Source organism: Diplotaxodon limnothrissa, linkage group LG7, assembly GCF_057381915.1.
Source record: "Diplotaxodon limnothrissa isolate DT_005_m linkage group LG7, D_limnothrissa_male_GT1.1, whole genome shotgun sequence".
In the NCBI taxonomy this organism is placed as follows: Eukaryota; Metazoa; Chordata; class Actinopteri; order Cichliformes; family Cichlidae; genus Diplotaxodon; species Diplotaxodon limnothrissa.
Window position 1 is genome coordinate 10,613,576 of NC_140602.1, and position 27,778 is coordinate 10,641,353.

The 27,778-nt window shown below is 40.4% G+C and overlaps 1 protein-coding gene across 1 annotated transcript in view; it reads right to left on the minus strand.

The window, feature by feature from the left end:
* The window catches only part of sema3d (sema domain, immunoglobulin domain (Ig), short basic domain, secreted, (semaphorin) 3D), a 29,456-nt gene extending 2,015 nt beyond the window's left edge, over positions 1–27,441 (minus strand). Inside the window, exons 1-17 of the mRNA XM_085357365.1 lie at positions 27,302–27,441; positions 20,897–21,153; positions 18,134–18,294; positions 16,037–16,099; positions 15,798–15,917; positions 15,609–15,702; positions 15,160–15,288; positions 13,247–13,383; positions 11,408–11,522; positions 11,094–11,163; positions 10,865–11,009; positions 10,054–10,276; positions 9,753–9,841; positions 9,513–9,554; positions 7,967–8,124; positions 3,093–3,157; positions 2,432–2,571 (exon numbers count right to left, since the gene is read on the minus strand). Coding sequence (XP_085213491.1) covers positions 2,432–2,571; positions 3,093–3,157; positions 7,967–8,124; positions 9,513–9,554; positions 9,753–9,841; positions 10,054–10,276; positions 10,865–11,009; positions 11,094–11,163; positions 11,408–11,522; positions 13,247–13,383; positions 15,160–15,288; positions 15,609–15,702; positions 15,798–15,917; positions 16,037–16,099; positions 18,134–18,294; positions 20,897–21,119 — 1,974 coding nt within the window. The 5' untranslated portion in view covers positions 21,120–21,153; positions 27,302–27,441. The remainder of the gene's footprint in view (positions 1–2,431; positions 2,572–3,092; positions 3,158–7,966; positions 8,125–9,512; positions 9,555–9,752; positions 9,842–10,053; positions 10,277–10,864; positions 11,010–11,093; positions 11,164–11,407; positions 11,523–13,246; positions 13,384–15,159; positions 15,289–15,608; positions 15,703–15,797; positions 15,918–16,036; positions 16,100–18,133; positions 18,295–20,896; positions 21,154–27,301) is intronic.
* Positions 27,442–27,778: the final 337 nt, after the last annotated feature.

Genomic DNA, 27,778 nt, shown 5'->3' on the forward strand with positions numbered 1-27,778 from the left:
GTTATTTAATGATGACGTTTAAACTGTTAAATGAAACACAGGCGAGAATATTTGCAGTCTACTTCTAAGTTAATTTGATGCTTTAAGTATCAAATTAAGAAATTCCCACCTAAGCTGAGAAATAGGTGCTTTGTGCTAATGAGCATTGAGCAACACATTTAACCTTTTCCATACTTTTCTTATTAGAGATTACCCAATGGGCTAGCATTGCAGGCTCCAGGAGGTAAACACGTGTGCACAAACATGATGTGAGAAAGATGGCAAAATTTCTTCTAGCTCACATCTTTAATAGCTGAGTTTTACTAGGAGATAAGAGGAGGCACTGGATAAGGAGATTATGAGTTGAGTAAGTTTTAGACTGGGCTGCAGGTGCTATGAACAGCTGGCTGAGGTTGCCTTTATCAAAACCCAGAAACACAGGAGGGAAAACTGTGGGAAATTGTGGACACAGCATGAAAGTTTTGAGGAAGCTAAGTAGGCAAGGAGTATTGGGGCAGGACGTGAGCAAAGATTAGGGTCGGGCTGAGGAGGAAGTTAACGGCCAGGGAAGATAAAAGGATGACAGAAGAAAACAGGGCAGAAAAGAAGAGATTGAAATGTGCAAGACACTTAAATGATCACATGCTTTGCAGCTGTGAGAACACATAAACCACCTTACACAGCTAGAAGGCCAAGATACAACTATTACACCCAACTACTGTAATAGGGATGTAGTTTCAATTCCGCATCCAAAAAAGGCCTAAAAACATAGATCCAAACTTTATACATAACACACATATCGGCAAACACACCATTGCCACTAGGTAATTAAAACAAAGAGAAAAATTAAGACAGTTAAAGAAATCAAATGGTATTAGTTGCAAGAATGCTATCTGAACATATTCAAGATATCGCCCACACAACTGACTATGAATTCCAACATCTGAAAAGTGTGCGCTCCTCTGACCTCCAGCTTGTTTTTCACTTGATCTCCATCCTTTTTATGATCAATGTTTGCTGCTTTGAAGCAGCACAATCTTGTGTTTACTATAATTGTACGTATAAACCGACATGACAAAGAAGTAAAAAGGCCAATAATTTAAGTACCAGAAATTATTATATAATTACTTTATGTTGTCTGAGTTCACAAACGAGAAAAAAAGTGTTTTAAGGCAATATTGCTCATAAACTACTTTGCTCTTCCACTGTTCAGTTTGCAAATGTATTTGGAAATACTATAGTATAATATATAGTAACTATGTATAGTCACATAATAATCTCATAATCATGCTCCAGCTTTGGCCGTGTTTTTTTGTAATTATTATTATTTTTAGCTTATATAGCTTCCCTGTATTTGTCTAATCCTTGTCATGATTATCTTATTATCATGTTTTTCTTTTAGCACTGTTTTCAACCTATACTCAAAATTATCTCCATTATATTTGTATTTTAACTCTTTTGCCTGCAAAGTACTTTTATGGTATGAATCCTAAGGAGCTATGTGCTTACTTAAAATTCAAAACACCTGAAATTTTAAATCACTTTTCTTTATTTGACTCCATCCAAGCCGCCATCACTTTGTCAACAGTGCAACAGGTCACATATTATTCATCCCTACACACACAAACACAGAAAACACCACATTGTGTTTATTGCACCAAAACCCGTGGCTGTCCCTGGGGAGTTCTCTGTTATAGTTTTTCACTGTAGGGGTACATAAAGAAACACAGACACATGCATTCATCCACCCACAGACAAAAAGCAGAGCTTTGTGCAGGGTGAGCCCATAAAGAAGCACATGGGTCTTTAGTGGCCTATGCACCTGTCACTGTGCTTACATTCACCCCTGAGAGAGAGGACAGAGCACAGTGGTAGGAGGAAATTAGTGTAGTGGGAAGTAGAGAGGTTAAGCACTAAAAGGGCCACTTGCAGTGGGTGCAGGATAGATTGTATGTTTGGATAGGGGGAGGGGAAGGCACTGAGGTGCTGAGTAAGCACATCTCTGTTGTCTCAATCAGGAGACAACTGTCATCATTATTTAGTTCCTTTCCACACCTCAAATACAAATATATTACCTCTTTCTGCTTTTATGCCTTTCTGTTCCCACCCTATTGTTTTTGCAATGGCTGGAAACTTTGCTGTCAAGGCCTTAGACATTATTAAAAATATGCGTATGCAGAGATTTTTAGTACAAATAATTGCTGAGAAGTTCAACACTCCAAAAGCAGTGCACATGAAGTCCGCTGTGGTGTGTTTTGATGTTTTGAAGCATTTCTGTGAGAAATTAGTGCCGCTGTAGCAAACACTGTTCCTAGGCACTCTAACCTTTCCCCACTTTTTGATGTAGGAAGAAAATAAATGCAACCCCTTCAACATGAACCCAAGAAAAGCAAAAGACTTTCAGACTACAGAAGGAGAGCTGAATCTATGAAAAATGCAGTAATATTCTAACCTCCTCTCTGCGTTCAGATTCCAGTCTTTGCATGTACCATCGAATCCGGGCCTGCTGAGATTTGGGGATACACTCGAAAAATGTGGAGTTGCTCTGCACCCCAAAGAGAATTTTCTCCTCCACACTCCCAGTACCAAGACCTGTAAAAACCAAAAGTAGTGTCTATGTTTTCTCAGGTTCTAACAAAGATACAGTATCTGATGTATGTCTCATAATTAGATTATTTTTTGTGACAATTATGCAGTACCAGGCAAAGGACATCACTGTCATTAAAAACATGTTTGTTGCATGACATGAAAACCCCAACAATGGATACACAAGCACACAAATTTCAGCTGTGTCAGCCAACATGAAAGTATCTTGGACATATTGTCATATTTCTTTGAAAAACTTCCGTTCTCCGTTGATTCTGTCTCTTCATGTGATCCCAATCTGACTCTGTAATCTTGACATCGGAGCTCCGTGGGAGCCATACCATCTGTTGCAGGATTTTTTTGTCTTTCTTGACACTGTTTATAGTTCTTCTTGAATCTGTCTGCGGGTTTAGGTTCATTATCAAGCAGACAGAATTTGAAGTGATCAGATGCTTTCCTGATTTTTTAAGAAATGCTTTACAAAAACAAACAGTGGCCGAACCCCTTAAGACATAAAGTGTACATACTGTCTTCTGTGTCCCAGCACTGCATGGCAGGGTCTCCATTCTTGATGTCCTGTCTTCTAGCTCGCCTTGCAAGTAAACACAGAAACAAAGCAAAAAACAAGGAAGCGTATGACCACTTTAGTCTTCAGTATTGAGATGCAGAATTTAAAGTATAAAGAACTTATATGCTTTACGCTCACAGTCCAGTATTCTCCACGAGGGGAGTTTCACAAAATTAGCATCTAGCTAATTTAATATACATTGTGTACATTATATTAGTAGATTATCCACTCATGAAGTCCTTATTAGACATTTATCTGAATTCTATTCTATGAATTACAATTTTAGCATCACCATATTATCACAGTTAAAGGTTCGACAGGAATTAGACATTATAAAACAAACAGCCATAATTAGCCAAAAAAGCCAAAATCAAAGTTGGTAATAACACTGTTATATGAAAATTATGTGAAATTCTTTTCAGTCATTAAAGTAAGTAAATCCAGATTGATGTTAACACTGCAACATGCGAAAACTGAAAAACAAAACAAAACAAAAATCAGAAAAAGGGTTTTTAATACCTTTATTTGTGTTTCTCAATACTGCATTTTGTAAATCAGTCAAACAAATAGTTATTAAAATGAATGTTTCTGACACACTTCACGTGAATGCCAAATTTGCCATTACTTGTGATAAACCTGTGAAGAAATTGTCTGAGAATTACTATTTTTTCAAAAGCACTTAAAATGTAGGGAGGCATTAGCTTTATAGTTGTATAGCTAAAGAAGAAGAACCACTCCATTTTATTCCATAAGATAATCTTGTCTATCACTACAATAGGATATCAAAAAAAAAAATATATATATATATATATATATATATATACCACTACGCTATCCAGCCTTTGGAACAGAGAATCGCAAGTTCGATTCCCGCCTGGGGCGTCTGTATCCAGTAAGGGTCCTAAGGCTAGACCCCCTATGCTAAGCAAGCCTACCGCAGACATGAGCGAGACAGATAAATATGAAAGCATGCCGGCTCGGACGTCGCCCGGATCAACAAGGTCCGCGTCAGGTGTTGAGGAACCAGGGCACCCTGATGAAAAGTGGGCTACTGGAACAAGAAGGCATCGGTGGGCAAGAGACGAAAACAGGGCGTTGTTGGAATGAGATGTTGTTAATGCAGCACTACGGACAATACCTACAACCACGATTACCGACACTAACAAACTGATCTACAATACGGCAGCAGTGATCAGTGAGATGCTTGGCTACAAGTTGAACAGCCACAAGGGGCAGTACCCTCCATGGAGAAGGAGGCTAGAGGGCAAGATCAAAGTAGCACGGAGGGAGGTTAGCCAACTAACGGAGCTGCAGAAAGGTGCGACAAAGAAGGTGCATAAGAAATACAGCAAGCTGTCCATACCTGAGGCCTTGGAAACTGCCAAGCAAAGACTCACAGCCTTGGCCAGCCGCTTGAGGAGGTACACCAGTGAGATAGAAGGCAGGAGAATAAACCAGCTGTTCTCCACAGAACCAGCAAAGGTGTACTCTCAGTGGCAAGGGAACAATAAGAGAACAGCACCACCAAGGCTGGAGACGGAGCAATACTGGAAGAGCATATGGGAGAAGGACGCAACCCATAACGGCAATGCTCAGTGGCTAGTGGATCTGAGGGCAGACCATAGCGACCTCCCTGAACAGGGTCCAGTAACCATCACAGTGGCAGATATCCAAGAAAGGGTCTCCAGTATGAAGAGTTGGACAGCACCAGGGCCCGACATGGTTCACGCCTACTGGCTAAAGAAGCTGACTGCACTCCACGAGCGTCTGGCAGCACAAATGAACCAGCTGCTAGTTAACGAGAGACACCCGGAATGGCTAACTGAAGGTCGGACGGTCCTGATCCCCAAGGACCCCAAGAAGGGACCGGTCCCCTCCAACTACCGACCAATAACCTGCCTCAGTACTACATGGAAGCTCCTGTCAGGCATCATATCGGCTAAGCTGAACAGGCACATGGGTCAATACATGAGCGGGACACAGAAAGGAATTGGCAAGAATACCAGAGGCGCAAAACACCAGCTACTGGTAGACAGAACAGTCAGCCGAGACTGCAAGACCAGACTGACCAACCTGTGCACGGCCTGGATTGATTACAAGAAGGCCTATGACTCAATGCCCCACAGCTGGATACTGGAATGCCTAGAATTGTACAAGATCAATGGGACCCTAAGAGCCTTCATCAGGAACTCAATGGGGATGTGGCGTACAACACTAGAGGCCAACTCCAAGCCCATAGCACAAGTCACCATCAAGTGCGGGATCTACCAAGGAGATGCTCTGTCCCCACTGCTGTTCTGCATAGGCCTGAACCCCCTCAGTGAGATCATTAACAAGACTGGCTACGGATACCAACTACGGAACGGAGCAGTTGTCAGCCACCTCCTGTACATGGATGACATCAAGCTGTATGCCAAGAGTGAACGAGACATCGATTCACTGATCCACACTACCAGGCTATACAGCAATGACATTGGAATGTCGTTTGGACTGGAGAAGTGTAGTAGGATGGTAACAAAGAGAGGGAAGGTAGTCAGAACTGAGGGGATTGAACTACCAGAAGGCAACATTGCAGACGTAGAGGACAGTTACAAGTACCTGGGGATCCAGCAGGCGAATGGGAACCATGAAGAGGCTAGAAAAGCTGCAACCACCAAGTACCTGCAGAGGGTCAGGCAAGTCCTAAGGAGTCAGCTGAATGGTAAGAACAAGATCCGGGCCATCAACACCCACGCCCTACCCGTGATCAGGTACCCTGCTGGGGTAATAGGCTGGCCAAAGGAGGAGATAGAAGCCACTGACATAAAGACAAGAAAGCTCCTTACCATGCATGGAGGGTTTCACCCCAAGTCCAGCACCCTGAGGCTGTACGCTAAGCGGAAGGAAGGGGGCCGGGGACTGGTGAGTGTCAGCACCACAGTCCAGGATGAGACAACGAACATCCAAGAATACATTGGGAAGATGGCCCCAACTGACCGAGTGCTCAGTGAATACCTCAGGCAGCAGAAACCCAAGAAAGAGGAGGGAGACGAGGAACCATCATGGAAGGACAGGCCCCTGCACGGTATGTACCACCGGCAGATAGAGGAGGTGGCTGATATCCAGAAATCCTACCAGTGGCTGGACAAAGCTGGACTGAAAGACAGCACAGAGGCACTAATCATGGCAGCACAAGAACAAGCTCTGAGTACAAGATCCATAGAGGCTGGGGTCTATCACACCAGGCAAGACCCCAGGTGCAGGCTGTGTAAAGATGCCCCAGAGACAATCCAGCACATAACAGCAGGGTGCAAGATGCTAGCAGGCAAGGCATACATGGAACGCCATAACCAAGTGGCCAGCATAGTGTACAGGAACATCTGTGCCGAGTACAACCTGGAAGTCCCAAGGTCAAAATGGGAGATGCCCCCAAGGGTGGTGGAGAATGACCGATCTAAGATCCTGTGGGACTTCCAGATACAGACGGACAAAATGGTGGTGGCTAACCAACCGGACATAGTGGTGGTAGACAAACAGAAGAAGACGGCCGTAGTGATCGATGTAGCGGTTCCGAATGACAGCAATATCAGGAAGAAGGAACACGAGAAGCTGGAGAAATACCAAGGGCTCAGAGAAGAGCTCGAGAGGATGTGGAGGGTGAAGGTAACGGTGGTCCCCGTGGTAATCGGAGCACTAGGTGCGGTGACTCCCAAGCTAGGCGAGTGGCTCCAGCAGATCCCGGGAATAACATCGGAGATCTCTGTCCAGAAGAGCGCAGTCCTGGGAACAGCTAAGATACTGCGCAGGACCCTCAAGCTCCCAGGCCTCTGGTAGAGGACCCGAGCTTGAAGGATAAACCGCCCGCAGGGGCGTGCTGGGTGTTTTTATTTATATATATATATATATATATATATATATATATATATATATATATATATATATATATATATATATATATATATATATATATATATATATATATATATATATATATACACACACACACACACACACACACACACACACACACACACACACACACACACACGGACACATACACACAGAGTTGAGGGCATCATCTTGTTGGCATTTTTATCTGTTTTCCTGCAAAAACATTTAGAGTGTACCAGTTTTGGGTTTTTTTTTTAAAGAAGAAAGAAACAAGTTTCTTTGACCTCTGACTTGTGTTGCTCACTTGGGCTCCTTCAGTTTGTATTGATTTCTTCCTCCACTTCCTGCTAGTCCTGTGTGGTGGGACATCTGTAGCCTACATTCCCTGACACTCTGAAGGTCTGCTTTCAAAGAGCCCTGGAGGCCTCCACTATTGTACAAACCATAACAAAATCCCTACTGGGCAATAATATGGCACTATGAACCCAAACTGTAGGGCACAGTTTGTTCAGAGCTTGGATTCATGCAAGCAAGCTCACAAACAAAAACACAGAACAGGATTTGATTTTCACCTCAAGGACCACACTCTGCAAGTGTGGAATGACAGTGTCAGCCGAAAACACGCTGAAACATCTTTAATCATTGCCTGAGAAAAATAATTACCTAATGGCTTGGAAAATATTGTGAGGTGAAGAGAATGAAAACAGAAAAAAAATTTAGGGAGAGCTATGAACGTCTGAGAGTTCCAGCATTAAGAACTAGCCTTGGAAACACACACAAACAGACACACCCCCTGGCAAACTATGGAACCAACGAGTCAGTGTTCACCAGTCCACATTTGCACTCTAATGATTTCCTTTTATTTTGGGGTTTGTTCAGATACTTGTTTCAGGCTTACTGCTTTGAATTAATGCATGAGGACATTTCAAAAATACAAAAGTACTACAAGTGTCATGTGCATACCTCTTAGAGGCAGGGATATATCGTGCGCATGTGTGTCCATCCCAGGCACAGTAGGGATCTCGTGCCAGGCAGCATTCAGCACAAGCCTGGCCATATAGGTGGCATCTGCTGAGTGAAACCTGGGCTAGACCCTCACTTGAACCCACGTAGAGCTGTTGCTATGGTAAAACACAACATTGCTTCAAGACATACAAACATACAAAGCACCTTCAACTTTAACAATTGTACATCATCAACAGAGGACATATCACTATGTTGCGTAAATAGTTAATTAGTTAAGTCTGCTAAAGCTAAAACTATTTTTTATGGAAAAAATATTTGTTCTATATTAAAATTATATTTATTAAAAAGTTTTCCTCTTTCCGCATTAGCATTCTTCATCTATCAGAACATGTTTGCTTTAAATGAATCACACAGAGATTTAAAGATTTCCCCTTCTTAGCATAACATTTTCTTTGTACACTATGTACTATTTTTATAAAGAAAAAGATTCTACGCAACATTAAATACACTACATTTAAACTGCTCTGAGTGAGTAAAAACCGTCTTCCACTAAATTCTTGATCTGTTGCAGATAAAAATTACATTACAATACAGAACGAAGATGGCATTAATCAACAGAAACAAGGCTGCTAGGACAACAAAACATAAACACCTACACAGAACAGTAGACTACAGACGGAAGGCCTTGAGTGAACTATGTGAGGTGATACTTGTGATTTGAAGGCATTTTTGCTTCAGTGTAGTATGGGATGTAATTACAGAGTTGGCACTGAAACAAGTTCATATAAAACAGATCTGGTAGTTTCTTGAAGTTGTTTCACCAGCTTCGTCAGCTCTAAGCTTGGAATTTAAGAAGAAGCTTCTTGGATAAGAAGTGAAACGTCTTCAAGAAACTTAAAGAAATCTTTGCTGCTCTAAAAAGTTCGGTTGCAAGGTTGCTATTGATCTAGTATGCTTTAGTGCATAGTCTTCATATGGTTTCCTTTGTGGTGTAGGACCAATTTAAGATAGCGTATACTGCTGAAAGAATGGCTGCATATAGATATGAGTCTGATATATTTTTTATTTTATTAAAAGCACATGGTTAAGTTTCTTAAATGATTACTACTTTTTGAAAATCAGGTTATAACTTAAAGAATACTCCAAGATATTCTTAGGTTTCTGTGAAGGCTGACATTTGGCTTGCAAAATGAATAGGCTGAATTTCGCAGTTGCAACTGGATCTAGTCTGACTCGCCTCAAAACTCTAGCGGGCAGGCACACAGACACAGGTCAAACACTGTTGGTGATTAATGGAAGCTGTGATTGGGGTTGAAGTGTCTACTGACATTCCTGACCCTTATATAATGAGGCGTAAGGGTGAGAGAGCTACAAGAAAATGGGGAAGACTACAGACAGAGAGGAAAACCAAAACATGAATAACAAGATAAAAACTATATGATTTGTGCCACACAAGCCATGTGCATATAACTTAATGCATGTGGCTTAATCGAAGCGAAGAGCAAATTTGCACGAACAATTGCACAAAGTGTGCAGAACAAACCTGTTTAGACGAGATCTCCAAACTAAGGATAGGCGAGGGATTCTGCAAAAAGAAAACAAACTCCATCAACTTAAAAGCTAATGGATATAAATTATTGGAGGTCAGTTATGTATTCATTACATATAAATATTTCACTGTCTTATAAGTCACTGACAGCTACACTATGAGGAAACAAAACTCAGCAAATCAGTGTGTAACATATGTGTGTATTTATTTAAATAACTGTGTTTTGAACTAAACCTGGAACACTTGAAGCTCTTCAAGAACCACTTCCTCTGTTGACCAGTTTTCTTGAGTGATGCTCACTACCTTAAGAATGGAGCCAACATCTAGGAGAGTGAGACAGAAAGAAAGAGGGGTGAAATTACCACCAGAATATCTTCAGAGAGTTGTTTGAGAAGCATATAAAACATAGACTGCATATGTTCATTTCACCCTACACAAAATCTGTCCAATGCCAACGAAAACAACAAGTAATATACTGCCCTCTGCTGGTCAAATGTTGACTTTCACAAAAACTAGGAGGAGAGGTGTGACTCACCTGTTCCCACGAACATAACCTCATACTGGCCATCATCTGCCAAAACTCTGTCCACCACAATGTGAGTCAAGGTGTAGTCAACTTTGACACGTGTGAACACAGGACGACCAGTGAGAGGGTAGACAGAGTGATACATCAGAGGGTGGAATCGAATAAATCTGACAACTTCATCCGGGAAGTCTTTAGTGGTCTTGATCTTTGGATCATATGTTTTGCTTGGGCACTAAAATTACAAAAAAATCACAGCTGATTAGTGACCGTGTTTTCTATATTTCCTTCCACCAGTTCAACTATGGAGCAGATTCACTCAAACAATTTATTGGTATGTGTCTCCTTCTAGAGGCTAAAATAAGAACAGCAGGAGACAAAGCATATCGTTAGCTTCATAGCATAAGTGCCTAAGTCATTGACTTAGTCAAATGACTTAGGCAATTATGCTATGAAGCTAACGATATGTGAAACATCTGTTTCACACTTGATGTCAGCACCAAATTGTCCATCACATTACTTCGCTTAATTAATCTTTTTTTTTTTTAAACAAAATGAAACATGAATCTGATTAACTTCTCAAGTAACCTCATCAAAGTGTAAGTGAAGGTCATGCATTACCAGGCTGCATGTGCAGATGTAAGTATGCCCTCCAGCAAACCTTTACATTAAAGCCATGTTTATAATTTTTCGATTAGGAGGAAAATTAAACACCTTATCCAATATATGGAAACAGAATAGCTAACAGTGATAAGTGCAGAAGGTACAGATGATTTCTTTTCTTTTTTTTCCTTTATGCTCTTCTCTTTGGCATACAACATACCGTTCCAGGACGGGGATATGGTATCCTCCCCTCATATTCTACCCAGTGGTGGTCAGGCCCCTCCTTGTGGGCATAAGGTCCATTAAACACAGCCCTTATGTCTGCCATGCTATAAACACACACTGCTGAGCCACGGAAAATGGAACTGGAGGAAAAGTAAAAAGAACAGGTCAGGTTAATGCTTGGAGAAACAGGAAAGGACCTGAGGTTGTGTTGATAAAAATCATACCTAGAGGTTGTGAAGACTGCATACACTATGGGGTTTTTGTCATCTCTGGTTGGGAGTAGAAAGACATCCTCTACAAAATAAAAAAGAATGAAAAAGGTTTTTTTTTTGTTATCAATAACCAAACAGAAAAGATTTAGGCGAGCATCCAACAATAAATTGCAGTATTGAAGAACTGCAGTTGGTAGCACCATTAGCCATGTGGTACTGTTGATGCATTTCCGTCCTTGTATGAAATTTTCTCCGAAGACAATTTTTAGAACATATAACTGACTTTATTGACCAGATTTTCAGTTTTTAATCTTACAGTCACTTACGGAGCTGATCAAAGTGTGTGTCCACGCCATCTGGCCCAGGGATGGAACACACAAGTCTGGCTTTGAGGAAGGTTGTCCATTTATTGGTCAGACTCCTCAGCCCACCCACATCATTCTGAAACACAACCACACACTCTGTAACAAACCATCGTCGGAGAGTGCAGCTGTCCAACGCGGCTGAACACGAACTGTAATTAATAATATACATTTGAGCATAAACACTGTAATCCAGCCAATGCGGTTGGAAAGACAACACAGAGCATCATAGACTGACTCAGGTTTCCTTCACTAATTATGAAAATAAACAAGTGAACCACATGCCTCTGGAATACATTTGCTTGTTTAACTTGCACAAAGAAGACCTTCAGTCAGGAGTAACTGAAAAGTGAAAGGAAAACACTGAGAAGGGTGAAAAACATAAAAGGAAAACGAACGAAGGGGAAGTGCAGCGTGATGAAGGGGAGAATTCAAATGCTGATTAATAATGCAGGTTTTACTTTAGCATATGAATTGCTGTTTTAAATTGAGACCTTTGACTGAGGTATGGTAAGAGGGTTCAAGTGTATCTCCTTGTCACGCATTGAAAACTTAAAAGACCCCCCTTGTTAAGCTTAGCCAAGTGGTGTAGAAAGGGCTGTTATGGTTTAACACACAAAAAACACACTTGTGCTTAAGAGACCCCCCAAAATGTAAGCACTTAATGGGGATCTTTCACAATGGTGATAATCTTCAAAGAGGATTGATGTAAGGAGCTGTCATTCACAATGCAGATAATGAATATGAACCAAAGTACAAAGTACATGAGAGACACATGGCTCAGAGAAGAAAGGGCCGTAATTCAGACGAATCTCCTTCCAGTCTGCTTTACGGCTTATTCTCAAGTCATAACCACACTGAAAGCTTTTTTCTAAGAATGCAGTCCTGGATCGTGCATGCTAATATTAAACTGCCATGTCACCTAGTTCCACTCTGAGAACTAATTGGACACTGTGTTATAATGCCTGGTCTGTTACATAGAGTTGAATCTTTTGATTTCTGGATTTAGTCATTTATTGGCTGTTTTCTGTTTGGTCTTATAGCTTGTTTGTTTTTTTTAAGTATAGGTTGAGGGCTTGATTCCTGTTTTGATTTCATTTTTCATCCTCACAGTTATGTTTAAGCATCTTTGAAAAGGTGATTTACAGTGGCTTGTAAAAGTATTTGGCCCCCTTGAACTTGATCTTGTCTCCCTCTCTTGATTGCCTATATCCGTCTAGTTTGCCCCAGCTGTCTCCACTTCTATAGTCTCTATTTTGTTATTTTTCTTATGCACTTTGTATTTATGGACTTTTCATCAGCCATAATAAATGGCTTGCTTTTTGTTGTGTTTAGTCTGCCTCTTGCGACACACGGCGTGGTGCACAGAGAGCCTCAGATCATGCAACTGCACTGCTTATGCCCACAGTCAGCGGTGCAGCTAAACTTATAGTTGTTTTGACGTGCTGTCAAACAGAACCTAAGTGGCAGTGACACATTATCATCAAAGGTCTTTCAGAAAAGAAATTACCTATATTGACCTCAGTGACTGACTAGGTAGTAAAAACACAGCAAAAATAAGAATTCTAACACCCGATCAGGACACCATCTCTTATTTTACAAGGTCCTATCTACTTTAGGCTGTCTTTTCAAGCACCAGTTCTCTGCTACTACCACATCACTACCTGGGCCTCAGCATCCATGTACAGCATCATACTGTCTTTCATTGGCTTTGCTGTTGCTCATTAGTTATATTGTACCAGCCCCTTCACCCCTCCACCATATATCTCCTACTTTCCACACCTCTCTCCTGTAATATCTCACCTTGCACACACGAGCCACTCGGGAGAGGATGCTTTTGTCGTTGCCTTCCCAGGACACCTCGCGGAAGAAAAAGTATACTTTATCATCATCTGGATTGTAGGTGTCTGCAATGGGATGGGCAGCTATAAACCTGGCCTCTGAAGACACAGAATGGAGAAGACAGAGGAAATAGCATTAAAATGAGTCATAATGGTTTTGGCATGAACTGCAGTCTTAAGGTAGCATTAAAACTACACTTAGCATGTGTTTATTTACAGTCGTCTTCTATTTCTGCAGAGAGATTTGATGTATTACTCTCTCTTTACTAAGTGTAAAGCTGAAATGGGCTGAACATAAACTGCACTTAGGTACATGCAGCAATTGTAAAAGAAGATTTAATTGACTTTAAAAGCAGTTTTGTTTAAATTTACATGATTTTCAGTATGTCAGGCAGTATCAATTATGCATCAGTGCAGCATAAAGATACTCTTACACACCCTGGGTTAAACATCTGATTTATATGTGAGCATCTATGACAAGTGTATATGTCCTGTACTTAAAATCTTTGTTACTGGTTTTTTTGGCCTCTTTGGGACGTGAAAGCAATCTATCAACATGAAACTGACACGATACTTCTGGATGTTTTAGCAAACATTTAAAAACTGAATAATGCAAAGGGAAGTACCTGCTGTGGTTAGACACAATGCTGATGCAAAGGTGACAGTAAAGCAGGACAGCTGTGAATGCAACAATTGCAAAAGAAGATACAGCAGAAAAAACTTCAAACAGTCCAGACATCTGAATGGAACAAAAGAGTTGGGAGATAATTCTATGTCTAAAATGTTTTTGATTGTGAAAAAATTAAAAAATAAAACTGTCATGGGCCTATGAATAAGAATATATTATGTTTTATGTGATGATCCTGTGTGTATGTGCAAAATTTAATCTGTACACTTGCTAATTATCAAATGGATAATTAATACTTACAATACAGTTAAACTGCACAAAGCATGTTTGCCTCTGAAAATTACTGGAGGGCAAATAGGTTATTTTTGGATTGATTTTAACTGTTCAAGCTACTAAGAATTATTAGTAAGCACAATTTTCAACTGCATTTACGGCACTGGACACTGTATTAAAACAACAAGTGCTACATATGATGTAGGAAAATAGCAGTGAGGAGAAACAACAGCATGTTGCCATTAGGAGGGAACAGGCCCAAAAGTTTAAACGTTACAGTGACATTACATCAACATTAGCTCGACACCTAGAAGCCAAGCCAACCACTAGAGGGTGATTCCCCAACTGGAACGGCTTAATGCATTATAGCTAACACATGGGACAGAAGGTCATTGCTAGTCATGAAAAGATGTTCCACTGAAACACCGAAACACTCCAAGAAATGGGAAAACGAGACGGCCGCCCTGTGTCGACACTCACTGTTTACACACACCGACAGAGAGGGAGAGGGAGAGAGAGAGCGCGCATTACTCCAAAAATCTCTGACTGTGTAGTTGTGAAATGTGGAGACCATGTATATGGATTTAGGTTCTAGTGACAACTGTTGATACATGACAGTCCATCAGTGGCTATAAAACACTGCAAACAGGAGATGATGCATGCAGAGAAGGTCACTCCTCAGTCCTAAGTGCATACCCCTGGCTAACATGCGGTGTGACTAGGACTGTGAACTTTGTGGCACACTGTAAATTCCCCCATAGGCGTGGTCCTGGCTCAGCTATGGCAATCATATAAAAGTTCCAGCTAAATGAGTAAGTGGGCTGTTTCCTTCCCTCTGGAATGCCAATAACCATCCTGAGGGCACAGAGAGGCTCTTTGTATCAGTAGAGAGGCCAGAAGTTATGCGAAAAAGCAATAACAAGTTTGGAGTGCAGTCAGCCTGTTAACGTGGATGTGTGCAAGCATGTGTGTACCATTGATCCAGTAGTCTTCAGAGATGTCTGTGCGTATGTAGTGTTGGTCAGGAGGAGGGCCTAGGGAGCGTGTGAACGTTGTATCTTTGCCCAGGAAGTCTGAAGATGTGCCCGCATACAGGTACTGATCTAAATAGAAGCACAGTAGACTTAGAAAACAAATCTTACAGCTTTTTTTTTTAAATATACACAGAGTGAGTAAGATTTCAATTAACATACTGAAACAAGCACATGCAAGAGACACAATTGTTTTGCATTTGTCTGCCAAGTAACTTTCTTGGCCCCCAAAAATGGGAGAAGAGGGCTGACAAACAAAGACATGAATACAAATTCATTGCAAATAACTGAGTGAAGTGAAGCGTGGCGCTCTGCAGCTATAAAATTCTCGCTCAATAAAAGATAAGGCAGGTAGAGGACTGCTTTGTACAATGTCACCTATGTTATCTTACCTGTGAGGACTGATGTAAATGGCTGCAAGGGATCAAAAGGACATTTCAACCTGCCAGACTCCTCTGTATTAGACAGCAGCTTCAAAACGCCATCCTGAGAGACAAAATTAAGAGGATTCACAAACGTAAGCCTATTTATCGACTCTAGTCAAAATGTTTCCTGTTAAGATCCACTCATGCCCACTTTACCTTTTTGTGGCCAGTGATTTCAATGAATGCACAAGTGGGGTGGAAGGCCCCTGTCCCACAGGCATAGACATGTGTTCGGTTGTAATTGTGAAGGACCCTGATAAAATTTGCACATTCCAGCTGGAACAAGCAGGGACAGAAAAAGAACATGTATGAGGTACACTGGAAGGACTGATTGAACAGGTACATTTAGTAATCACAGAAACTTAAACTCTATAGATTTCTTTAGAAACACTTACATTTTCATTTTTGCCAGCCAGTTTGCACATTTCCACGTTTTCCTTCAGAGCAGGCCAGTGAATCTAATAACCGATAAATCAGAAATATTTCACTTCTTACAATATAACCAGAATGTGAGCATTCAGCTTCAATTTACAGAAGACCTGTTGCAGTTCTTTATAGTTTGCATGCTATGCTAAAATATTTAAGTTCTAAAGATTACATTTTTTTATTTGTGACAAACATTCCATGAATAGCTGTTACTTTTGAGAATATAGAGTAGGATACAAGATTTTCTGGATTTCTTTTAGATCCTTTAACCTGATTCTTTTTTAATGAATCATTTAAGTTAAAAAGGTAAAAACAAGAGCAGGCCCCTGAACGCTCAAACTTTTTTTCCTTTGCTTTAAATAGTATTTTATTTCATTCTGTTTTTACACCGAAATATGCTAAACGTAAAATGAAACGAATAATAACTACACAATGTTTTCCCTTTCATCTCTATCCATATCTAAATAACAAATGGCATTTTTACAGTATTTAAACACCTGTAGGTGTTGTGGTAAGAGATTAGCTGAGGTATAACATCCAGCCTCCCTTTAATGTATGCCACCATACTCATACATGTGTTATAACAGGCTTATGTGCTTAGCGTGTTACCTCCACTAAATCCTACCATGGAGTGCTATCCCCAAACTTATTCATGGCTGAATTATCATACAGAAAAGCAGCGTTACAATACGATGTGCTGAGCGAGAACAGTGTGCCTGTGTTAGTGTTTTAATTAGTTTTGGATAGAGTTTCATGTGATCGCTGACCTTGTTTCACCTAGTAAAAATGAGTAATTTACTTTAGCATATATAGTTATTTAAAGACTTAAATTATGTGGACTTCTTTATAATAAAAGGTAAAAACACCTGGAATGCTTGTGAGCATCATAAAGCCCTGACTTTCAGGGGCTTTTAGTCCCAGTCCAGGCATGCGTGTTCAGTAATTGATAAACACTGAGTTTGCAGGGGAAGATCACATTCACTGTCAAGGCTGATCTCACAGGGCTCAGAGGGTCAGACTTTCTGTTCATATCTCTCTGGCATCTATATCAATGACCCCTAAAGGCAACAGAAATGCAACACTTTAAGAGCAAGACTAAGAGTTAAAACAACCAGATAAAGATCAAATAAACACACCGTCTTCCCACCAGTGGATCAACCTCAGCTGCATAAACACACTAACATCTACAAATGTTAACATATGGCATCCATCCAAATGCATTTGTGTGTTTGTGTAAAGTCTGAGCATGCACACTCCATCAAACGTGTACATACCTGATGTATGTAATTGTGTGTGTGCTCCATGCGTGTGGGTGGGGGCAAGGACTCTCTAAGTTGATGACCCTGACCTTACTAGACAGATAACTTCAGACTGCTATTGACTGAAAGATCAGTGTTTCCCTAAAACAATACATAGCTGAGTGCATTTCAGGAAAATTCTAATGGAAAAAACGATTCTTATCGCCCTACTTAATTGCCAAACAGGTAGCAGCTAAATGTTCCATAATGCATTGTTCACATTAACTAACAGGTCAGTTAACGTGTGTGAAAGCTTTAAACTTAAATTTCTTCAAGTAATATAAGGTTTTTAAACCAATACTGAGGTATTCTTGTTTTAGTTTTACAAGTGGTCCTCGATATTTTACTCATTTATACTCTACCCAACTCAGCTTGTTTTGTTGTTTGTTTGTGGCATTTCAAACAGGAAGTTGGAGAGTGCCTTCTGGTGGAAAAACATCAACACTCATAAGGTTGTGCACCTGGTTTCTTCTTTATTTTTATAATTTTCATTTATTGTCCATTATAAATGCTAATACAGCTATATCAGCAAACAGCTAATATCTATAAATATATTGACCCTCCTGATATATCATTCTGGCTCTACTTTACACTCCTGTAAATATATTGACGTGTACCTGAAAAAATGTCTACATTATAACAAATGACATGAACAAATGCAAAAATAAGCACTGCTCTTTACTTAGTACAGTGTCTTGTCTTTTTACGTCTGAACCTGGATTATTCTTTATGCTATATTGATTTTACACATGCATATATATAGCATACCTTTGTAGGGGACTCAGCCAGATTGTCAGGGTCAAGCAAGTAGATGTGGTCCCTGGCTCCCAACAGAAGACGACCCCTCTCTTCATCCAACAACAGCGACTGCGAATGAAGGCCATTGGAGGGGCTCAAAAACAGAGATACACTGCCCACCTTCAGCAGTTCTGTCCCAGTATGAGAAAGACACAGACAAACACATTAACAAATATCCCCACTGCCATGTAAAATGCAGTATTGTGAGTCAAATTAAACTAAAGTGAAAAAACATATTTTGGTAGGACTACACTGTGGGGCGCAATTTATTCTCAGCAGTTTAAAACCAGTATAATCCCAAAGACAGTCACTGAGATGAAAAAAGTCTCGACTTAAAGTTGCATAATCCTGTTTAGCTACACATGCTCATAAATACGATTTTTTTTTTCAATTTAGATAGCATAGTATCTCAGTAAGTAGACTTTTAGACAGGAATACCTGTTGTTCATCCATTACACAATAGTACGATTTTGCTATTCACTTGTACATTTTTATGCAGAACACGTACTGTTTTTATATGAAATTATATATACAGTTTGCTTGCTTTAGACCTGGACTCGCAGCTTGTAAGGTCCATAGGTTTCTGAAAGCTGAATATGTTCGACATTTTTAGCTCAGGATCGTGTCTTTGATCTCCATTAGAGGAACTCTCTTCTATCACGAGGCTCTTTTCAGCGCACCACACTTGCCACATGCCTTGAGTAAACACTGGCTCGGTGCAGAGGAGTCCTGTGGGAGTCACTCTGAAAGGATTGACACTGTGATTACCCTCTTGGTGAGAATGATTGGAGAGGTTACCAACCTTCAATATTTGAACTTTTGGGACCCCTCCTCACCACACAATCTCCCTTAATACCTCCCCTTTACACTGAACCCCCATGTGCTGATGTATCTCCCTCCTACACACATATCATGCCCCAAACAGACAAAACTCACAGAGAATTAGGCCTGCTAGCCCTTGGTGTGGTGTGCAGTAATCTGTTCTGTAAACACACAGCACTATGAGCCTATTGAAGCTTAGCATAGTCTCCACACATTTCTTCAAAGAGGAGAGCCCTAAACAACATGAAAACCTCTTGATTAGCTTTGTTATTGGAACTCAATGTTGCTTTCATGCACGCAGTTATTGGAGTAAGACTTGATCAAGCTTTAGACTTAGAGACCTCTTCAGAGCTGTAAGCAATGCCTGAATCTGCCCTTTCTCACATGTAGCACATGGCAGGAGGTCAACTGCATCAGACACATTGTCACTGCTAAAAATACCTCATATGGTGAAGGGTAGGGGTGTGCAGGATGCAGGTCACATCACACCCATATGCTTGCTATGATTTATCCAGACAATTATCCTGCTCAATTCCCATTTGTAATCAAAGACTTTGTAGCTACCAGGGTAACACGTTCATTTATTGAATTATCCATCTGGTCATTTCTGTTTTCACTTGTAGCTCCACCAGAACCTGATTATGGTGAAACAATTACAGTCTCAGGAATAAATGTGCAATGTGGTTTCAGAATATTCAGAGGAGCATGGCAGACACTATTATATTTTAGGTCAGACAGACATATTGATTAGAAGCTAATGCTACATGTTCACTAGATGAAAACTAAAGTTCTTGGGTTTTTATTTTAAAGCAGTTTGTTTAGAGGTACTCCCTCAATGAGGGATTTTTACTTTTTATAATTTCACCCTTTAGTCATTGAATCTGTATTTGGGCTTACGTAAAGCTGATGCTATGCTGGAAGTGAATTCACTGCTGGGTGGTGTTGCTTTTGAACAGTGTCCACTAATGAAATGATGACAAGAGGAGCAGGATGCATGCACTTGGTTAAGCTTTTGTTATTTTTGACAGATTTGTCTTTGCCTCAGTGATTCTCACTGAGAGAACCAAATATGGATATTGCTGTCAAATAGCCATTCACTTTAGTGAAGATTAAAGTAGCATGTAGCCAAATTAAAGGCAATCAGACTACATGACATGATAAAGTACTTTACTTTACTGGCTTGGAAGAAACATAAAATAAGACAAACCGTAGAGCTAAATACTAGGCTAACTGCTGAAAAAACAGTGTCCACAGTAATCTTTATTCCTGCAGCTACTTGCATATGTTTTTGTTGGACACATACAGTAGGACATGCATATGTATCTATTTCCAGGCATAGTTGGTTTTAGAAGCCTTGACCAAAAGACCAAAAGCTTTTGGAGGTTGAAGTCAGAGTGAGTTCACTTTCAGGTCACAGTGGGGATTCAATTTTATGGAACAAAAGTTAAGTTAATTTGTGTGGTTCCTTGTAGCTGATACACAGCATTAGGGATGACGACTTTGAAGTAAAGTTTGCACTCAGGTTTGAGGAATGCAAAAATATAACTTCCTAACTTTTGGTGGCACAAAGCAAACACACTTGGTTTATGCAAAGCCACATACATGGACACAGAGCACATTTATAAAATCAGATAATATCCACACAGCAGACTGATGGATCAGTAAGTGAGAAACCTTTCACTTTGCTTCATGTTTATGTGCTACAGATCATCTCCATAAACTTCACTAAATTCTCCTCTTACCATTTCCTCTGCCTGTTGCACAAGTCACATTCAAGTAAGAAAAAAAAGATGCACACTGAAAGATGGAAAGATGTATGACAAGAAAGAAAAAAAATGAAAAGATAAAATCCTATGTCAAACAGCAATATTGTTTGAATTAAAACAAACATCAGCAATATTTAGTTCTTACCTCTATGGCTGAGTTTGACCCTGGGGACACTCTGTTTGATGCTTGCTCCAACAGGGAGGATGGCCAACAAAATCAGTCCAAACAGTGTGACCTCCGGATGGAATAGAGCCATAAACTTCTTCCCTTTGCCTCCATAATTACTGCCAGACAAGCAGAACATAGCCCCAACCTCATTCCAGGTCTGATTGCTAGAGTCCTCTTTCTTCATACTGTGTGGAGTCATCTTGTAGTGTTTTCACTTTGTGCTTTTCTGCAACCTTGGAGGGAGACCAGTGTAAAGAGTCAAGCTAGGGAGGAGCAATCATAAGTGTATGAGGATGCAAGCAGTCTCATCTAACTCCAGAGAGGGGGAATATACACAAACTTCTGTGGCTGTTTCGCCATGGAGCCCTACAGGCATGTCCCCTTCCTTTGCCCATCCTACATCAGCTGTTGCTTGTCACCGGCTCTCCTTTTGTTTCGCCTTTAAATCTGTTTGCCCCAAACAAAGGTCAGACTAACAAAACAGTTGCATTCTACTACTTTTCATCAGGCACGTCTCCGCTTTTCTCTCTCCTCCCATATCCTTTTCACATGGATAACTCAACTTAATTCTTTGCCTTAAGGATACTTGCCAGTAGCTTAAGGATTGGTTGATGACCCTGTCACTTCCTCCTTTATACCATGTAAAAAATGGGCCATGCCCTGTTTAGGACGTCACAATCAATTAAAAATGCCCAGACATTAGTTCACATTCTGAAAAGTTAGCTGTCTGACTAGGATTGAAAAGCTGTGCTTTTAAATAAATGTGTGGTTTAGAATAAGTAGCAGGAGCACAGACTGTTACAAGTTTAAAAAAAAAAAAAAAAAAAAAAAAAGAAGTAAGAAGGAAAAAAGACAAGAACTAAAAATTAACTAATCACTTGTTATATTCTGAAAATCTGTGTTTTAATAAATTTATATTTTTTTCAGTGGTACTTGGACACCTAAAAAGTGAAGCAGTGGAACTAGTATATAAAGCTTTGTCACTGAACCCTGATACTAATTTTCCTTCTTAAAATTAAAGTTGCTTGTCAGCACAATTCATACAATACAAGATAATATTCAGATTAACTTTACCACCTCTTCAAGAGTGCAGAATCATGCAAAATGTTTTTTTACACACATTGCAGCTTCATGAAATCTGTGCCCTTTATTACACCGTTGATGCATTCATTGCATCTTCTAAGTACAGACTGAGTACCGTCCCTGTCTTTAACCTGCATTCCTGCAAATCCCACAGCCATTAGGATACTAATTAACCAGACTATTGATGGAGAAATTAATGAATGCATTGAAAGAATGCCTCCCCTTAAGACCTTTTGCCACCATCATTACTTTCCTTCCACCCAATTTCAGAAAGCACACATCAACCTGTCAAGTGACAACATAAACAATGTCAAGCTAAAGCTAGATTAGATATGACATTCACACTCCTATATCTCTAATATTGACAGCATGTATGCTCCTTAGAAGTCCACCACATATAGAGAATAGCCATTTGATAATGTGTAAGCAGCACCTTAAAAAAAAAGGTGATATCCTGAGTAAATATACTGACCCGGGTCTTTGCCCATTGATTTGTACTGCAAGGTAAAATGTGAAACAGATATTAGGTGTTCGACTACAACTCACTTAAGTTTATTTGATTTCTTTCTTCAGTCATCTGATGTTTAAAACTGTAGCTCTTTGTGCAGAAACAGGGGTGAGCGGCACCCTTCCAAGTGCCCCATAGCTTTAAAACGAAGAGGATTAGACTCTGATAAACAGACTGGTGTTTATTTAGGATGACAAATTGAGACGTGTTCACACCTTCAGGGTTAGAAATACAGATATAGAGCTCTGCGTGATGGATGGGCAATCAGCAAAGAGAGTGAGAAAGTTAGGAGGCTAAAATCCCTGTAGTCTTTGCACTTTGTGAGCGATACTGATAGTGCTGATGGTGAAGCTTATCCTCCCTACAGTATTTTCAGGAGAGCAGTGACACAATTTCACTCAAGTGATAAGCACTTCAGTAATGCATCTCTTTTCACAGCTTGAGTGCCCACATCTATCTGCAGCACAGACATGTGCAACACCCCGCTAGAAGAATGACCCCCAGGAAAAGAAAAGTACAAGTCTTGGAAGAAAAAAAAAAAATAAAAAAATTCTTGAGTAATAGATGACACACACTGGAGGAGGAATACCAGAGTACCAGTGAGTCAGTACTTTGAATGTGTCAATAACGGAAATGAAAAGAGAAATAAGGGAAAAAGTGCACAAGAGATGTGAATAATGGGGGAAACCAACTTCTTGTGCCATGTAAGTTAAGCTAACACCCCTATTTCCTGGTGACTAGAGTCCTTGTTGTCTTTGGCAGCATGGCCGGCACACAGTGCAGGGTGTCAGGAGAAACAATCCTGATAGAGATGGTGACAGATTTAAAGCTAGCAGCCAAGGGCTCCTGGCTTCTGATCTCTCACCAACACAAAGCACCTTTAAATATACTGACTCTTCTGTTTCGGTTTAAACAATACAGTCTTTGCATGCCATAAAACATCTACTCAGTTAGTATTATCAGTGAATCTAGTAGCCGACACGCTGTACAAGAATCGTAAAGAGAAACTAGCTCAAGTGAATACACAACAGAAGTTGCCAGCAGTCATGAGAAAAGAGCAGATGGTGAAGAAGTGCTCTGGCTATGGGCATGCTTGCACCAAGACCACCCCTAATGAGGCATTTAACAACACCCAGGTGCCCTGTAGAGTACACTATTATCTAACTCCTCCATCTCCACAGGACGGAGTGCATTAGCACAGCTATTTGTCTTTATTCCCTGACCACAGGCACTGACCTAGCAGAACAACATAGGTAATTGTTTCTAGTTCTCAAGACATTAATTGTTTTTCTTGGCAAGAGTCAATCATCTTTTCTTTAGCCTTGTATTTAAGCAAGCATGCAACTCTCTGTGTGTGAGCTAATGTCTCACAGGAAAAATGCTAAAAATACAAACTACAAAGAATATGGAAGAAACATTACATTTTAAAGTGGGTTTACAAACTATAACTCCAGGTATAGATGGAAGTAATTAAGGAAACACGTCACTGTTCCATAAAGACAGGAATCAACCTTACTTTTTGTGTTTTAAACATGTCATGTCTTTTATTTTTATGTTAGACTTTATGACCACATTAAAATAACAGTAGCAAAGCGGTCAATAAGATAAGCTGTCAATAAGACTGATATAAAGGCTCATAATCAGCGGCTTTAAAGTATGCTAGGAATTAACTGCTGGTTCAAAAAATGTAAATATGAAACATGTGATCCCTGAGGTATTATTCTGGATACAGATCAATCCCCCCCCCACCCACAAGCTACAATACATGCTTATAAATTAAAGCTTTTGGGGAACTTTCATAGTATAAATGTGCAAGTTTTTTGTGTAATTTGTTTACTCATTTTATTAAGTAGACATCAAGGCCACAAACTGTGATTCATTTAGCATTTTAATCACTAACGTGATCCCACATTATCTGACTGAAACATAATATCTAACAGCGCAGCATGTGCATCTCCTGGGAAATTAGATATCGCTCCAGAAATTGAATGCAAAATAAATTGCCAAAATATCCCCTTACACGCAACATTTAATCATCCAAAACATGGCGATGGAGACAGAGATGGGCTTTGAAGTTGAAAACACTGCAGTAAATTAGTCCCAAATAATGAAGGAATACACAGTGCAAACCATGCTTGGTAAAGATGCCAAATATTTCTCCATGCAACAGAATAGGGTTGATCCCTTACTAGTCGGACAGCCTGGATTTCCTGAATCTGTTACCTTTAATTATATCATATAACTTCTAAAATGTTTGATTACCAAATCTCTCTCATAACTATACAAAATTAGACTCTATGGACTCCAGACAGTTGATTCTACTGCCCTGGTCAATGGATTTAAGTGAGGATTTCCCAGAGTAAATGACTCAGGTCTTAATTTAAACAATATAAACCCACAATTACACTTTGCTCTAAACCAATATGCATGAAATCTGTGAATGGAAATGCCTAGACAAGAGGACATTCCAGTTGAATTCCTTCCGTTCTGGAAGTGAAGAGTACGTCTGTGGGGAATACCAAAGAAGATGGATTAAATTCCAACCCTGAGGTCCTGTCTGTCTACATTTTGTCTGTATCTCAAAACACTGGAAAGGGAACACTCCTGGAGGCTGCTGGTATGGAAACCAAATACACCAAAGCCAAATAATATGCCCCAGCACCTGTTATTAAAGACTCACTTTATGTTTACTGTTGGTCTTCAACAATAGAAGACAAGGTTCACAGCTCCTCACAACCACATGCAGTTGTCACAGAGCCAGCTCAGGTCTCCTGTCACACACAAGGGCTAATGGAAAGCTGGGAGGAAGCAGCAAGGAGTGATACTTGATCTATGGTTTAACTCGTCAACAGAGAAAATGGCAATTAAAAAACATGAGCTGAAAACAAAGCCAGGGAATATGTAAAAGAGAGAACAGACCATGTAACTGAGACGGTTGGATGAAGATAAACATGCAGGTAGTTTTGCCGATAATTGACAACAAAACCAGTAACTCTACTCACACAGAACAGGTCATGACGCCGGAAAGCCACTCAGAATCTGTATGAGTGCCTGCATGTATGAACAAATGTGTGCGTGTAAGCTAATACCATCCTGAGGGAGGCAGATGGGAGCAATATAGGGCATGAAAACAGTGACTGACATTTGTAAGTGCACCCACTTGTATCCTCATGGCCTGAGGATATAGGGGTACACCCATCTAGGCTATGCAACAACTCTTCTCAAGACCAAACTGTCATCTACACACTTGAGAAGCAACTGTATTGTTCTTTGTAAGTGCTGGAAAGACTCTGTTATGCAGTTTATCTCCATATGAGCCTAAGCACAGTTCATTTACAGAGTGGGGACACAGAGAGGCCACAGAAAAACAGCCAAACCGAGCCAGTCAGTCTGTCTGCAAGTCACTGGCACCTAGCTGTTGTAGACACTCTAAACATACTAACATCACTGCAGTAAATGTGTCTTCTCAGTTGCTTTGTCTGTCAGCACTGAGGGATTTTGCAAACATAACCATATTAGGCTAGACTAGTGTGCAGCATACAAGTATGTTTTAATAACACTTTCCACCCGAAACCTGTTGAGTTTTGCAAAAGACCCCTTTAAGGTTTTAGTTTTCATCACTGTCCAGGAAAAAGCCTCAGCATGAGACTGCACTGACTTCTGACAGAGCTCAGAAGTGTTGCTGTAGGCCATTTAAAACACAGCTCAATATTGATGCTGTGGTTGTTTTAGAGAAATGTTGGATTGGTCCAGACATGCCACACAGAACTGGAATGAATTAGTGCACACAGGAGGCACAACTGTAGCACGGCATGGGAAGGGCATTGATTGGCATAGCAAACAATGGAATACACCCCTTTAATCAGTCCAACATAGTAACTTATTTTTTCACATGGAAGGTTCCTATCACAGCCACAGCAGTCTTGAGCCTTCCCCATTCCCGGCCAAGTAAACATGGGGATGTGTGTGTATACTGCAGTGTGTATGTATTAGGTATGCCTGACAGCATCTCAATGACGCAATGTTTGGACGCTGTTTAAAGGAGAAAATCAGACAAGATTTTCTGTCTTGTCTTTCTGTCGCCCAAGGCAGAAGTCATTTATTTACCTCAGTCATGCTGATCGAAACCCCTGAAACACTGCCAGAGAAATCAATGCATCCACACAAGTACAAACTCCCCTCCCTCCCTCCCTTGTTTACCTCTCTCAGAACCACCAGATCCCAGTCCAAAGTTAGGTAAACCTTTAAAAGAATATATGGGGAGAGTGGACCAGTGAGAAAGAACTACATCACTACTTGTTTTCTTTTCTGCTGGACTGTAAACCACTAACATGCACAAACACAAATAAATGACCTCAATGAGGTAAATGTGTCCACGTCAACATTTTACTGTATGTATGATTAATTCAGACAGTAGACATGTACTTGGCTTAAGTCCATATAGTCACATTCAGTTTGGGGGCATTTAGAATTCCCACCCCCTCCCCAAACACTGTGCAAAGACAAAAATTCTCCCTCTTACCAACTTCTCATATATCCATATACAGTCTCTGTACTTTAAACGATCTATCAAGAAAAAGAAAACAATAAAGAAACTTAAATATTGATTAATACGTTTAAGTTTGTAAATCCAGCTTAATAAAATGTACAGATACACATAAAGCGTTAAACCCCCTTTAAAACTCTGCAGTATTAATTTATTAATTTAAACTCTACTGTGGTCCACCTGACACACGGTTATAACTTGGTGTAGATTATTACCCTCGTTATTATTATGGCGTGTTCCTCACCTGCTCGCTCGCTGACTTCGTCTCTTCTCGCGTGCAAGTGCACCACATGAATAGCAGTGTCTCAGAAAGTTGTCCGTTGCAAACACACACACAAAAAAACGACCAAAAGTATGACACTTGGCACAACTTCAACCCGACCAAAAGGAAAGTGGATGGATAAAATGAGGTCTTCCTGCAGATATTTCCACTCCCTGTAACGTTAGTTAAACTGAAAAGCGCTCTTGAACTCTTCGTGCACTGCGTGTGTGTATTTTGGATGGCTGGGTAGTCTGTGGCAGTACGCCCCGGGAAAGACAGACGGCAAACTCCCAGTTGTTGTGCTGCTGCTGCTGCTGCTGCTGGAGGGGAGGGGCCCTCAGCATCTGTACCGCCGTTCTTTTGGACGCTCCACAGCTTCAGTTTCATCCCTCCGAAAGTGCTCCGACTATTAGAGTTACGATGGGCCTTATTAACGGTTATGTATTTCGGCTAATAGCA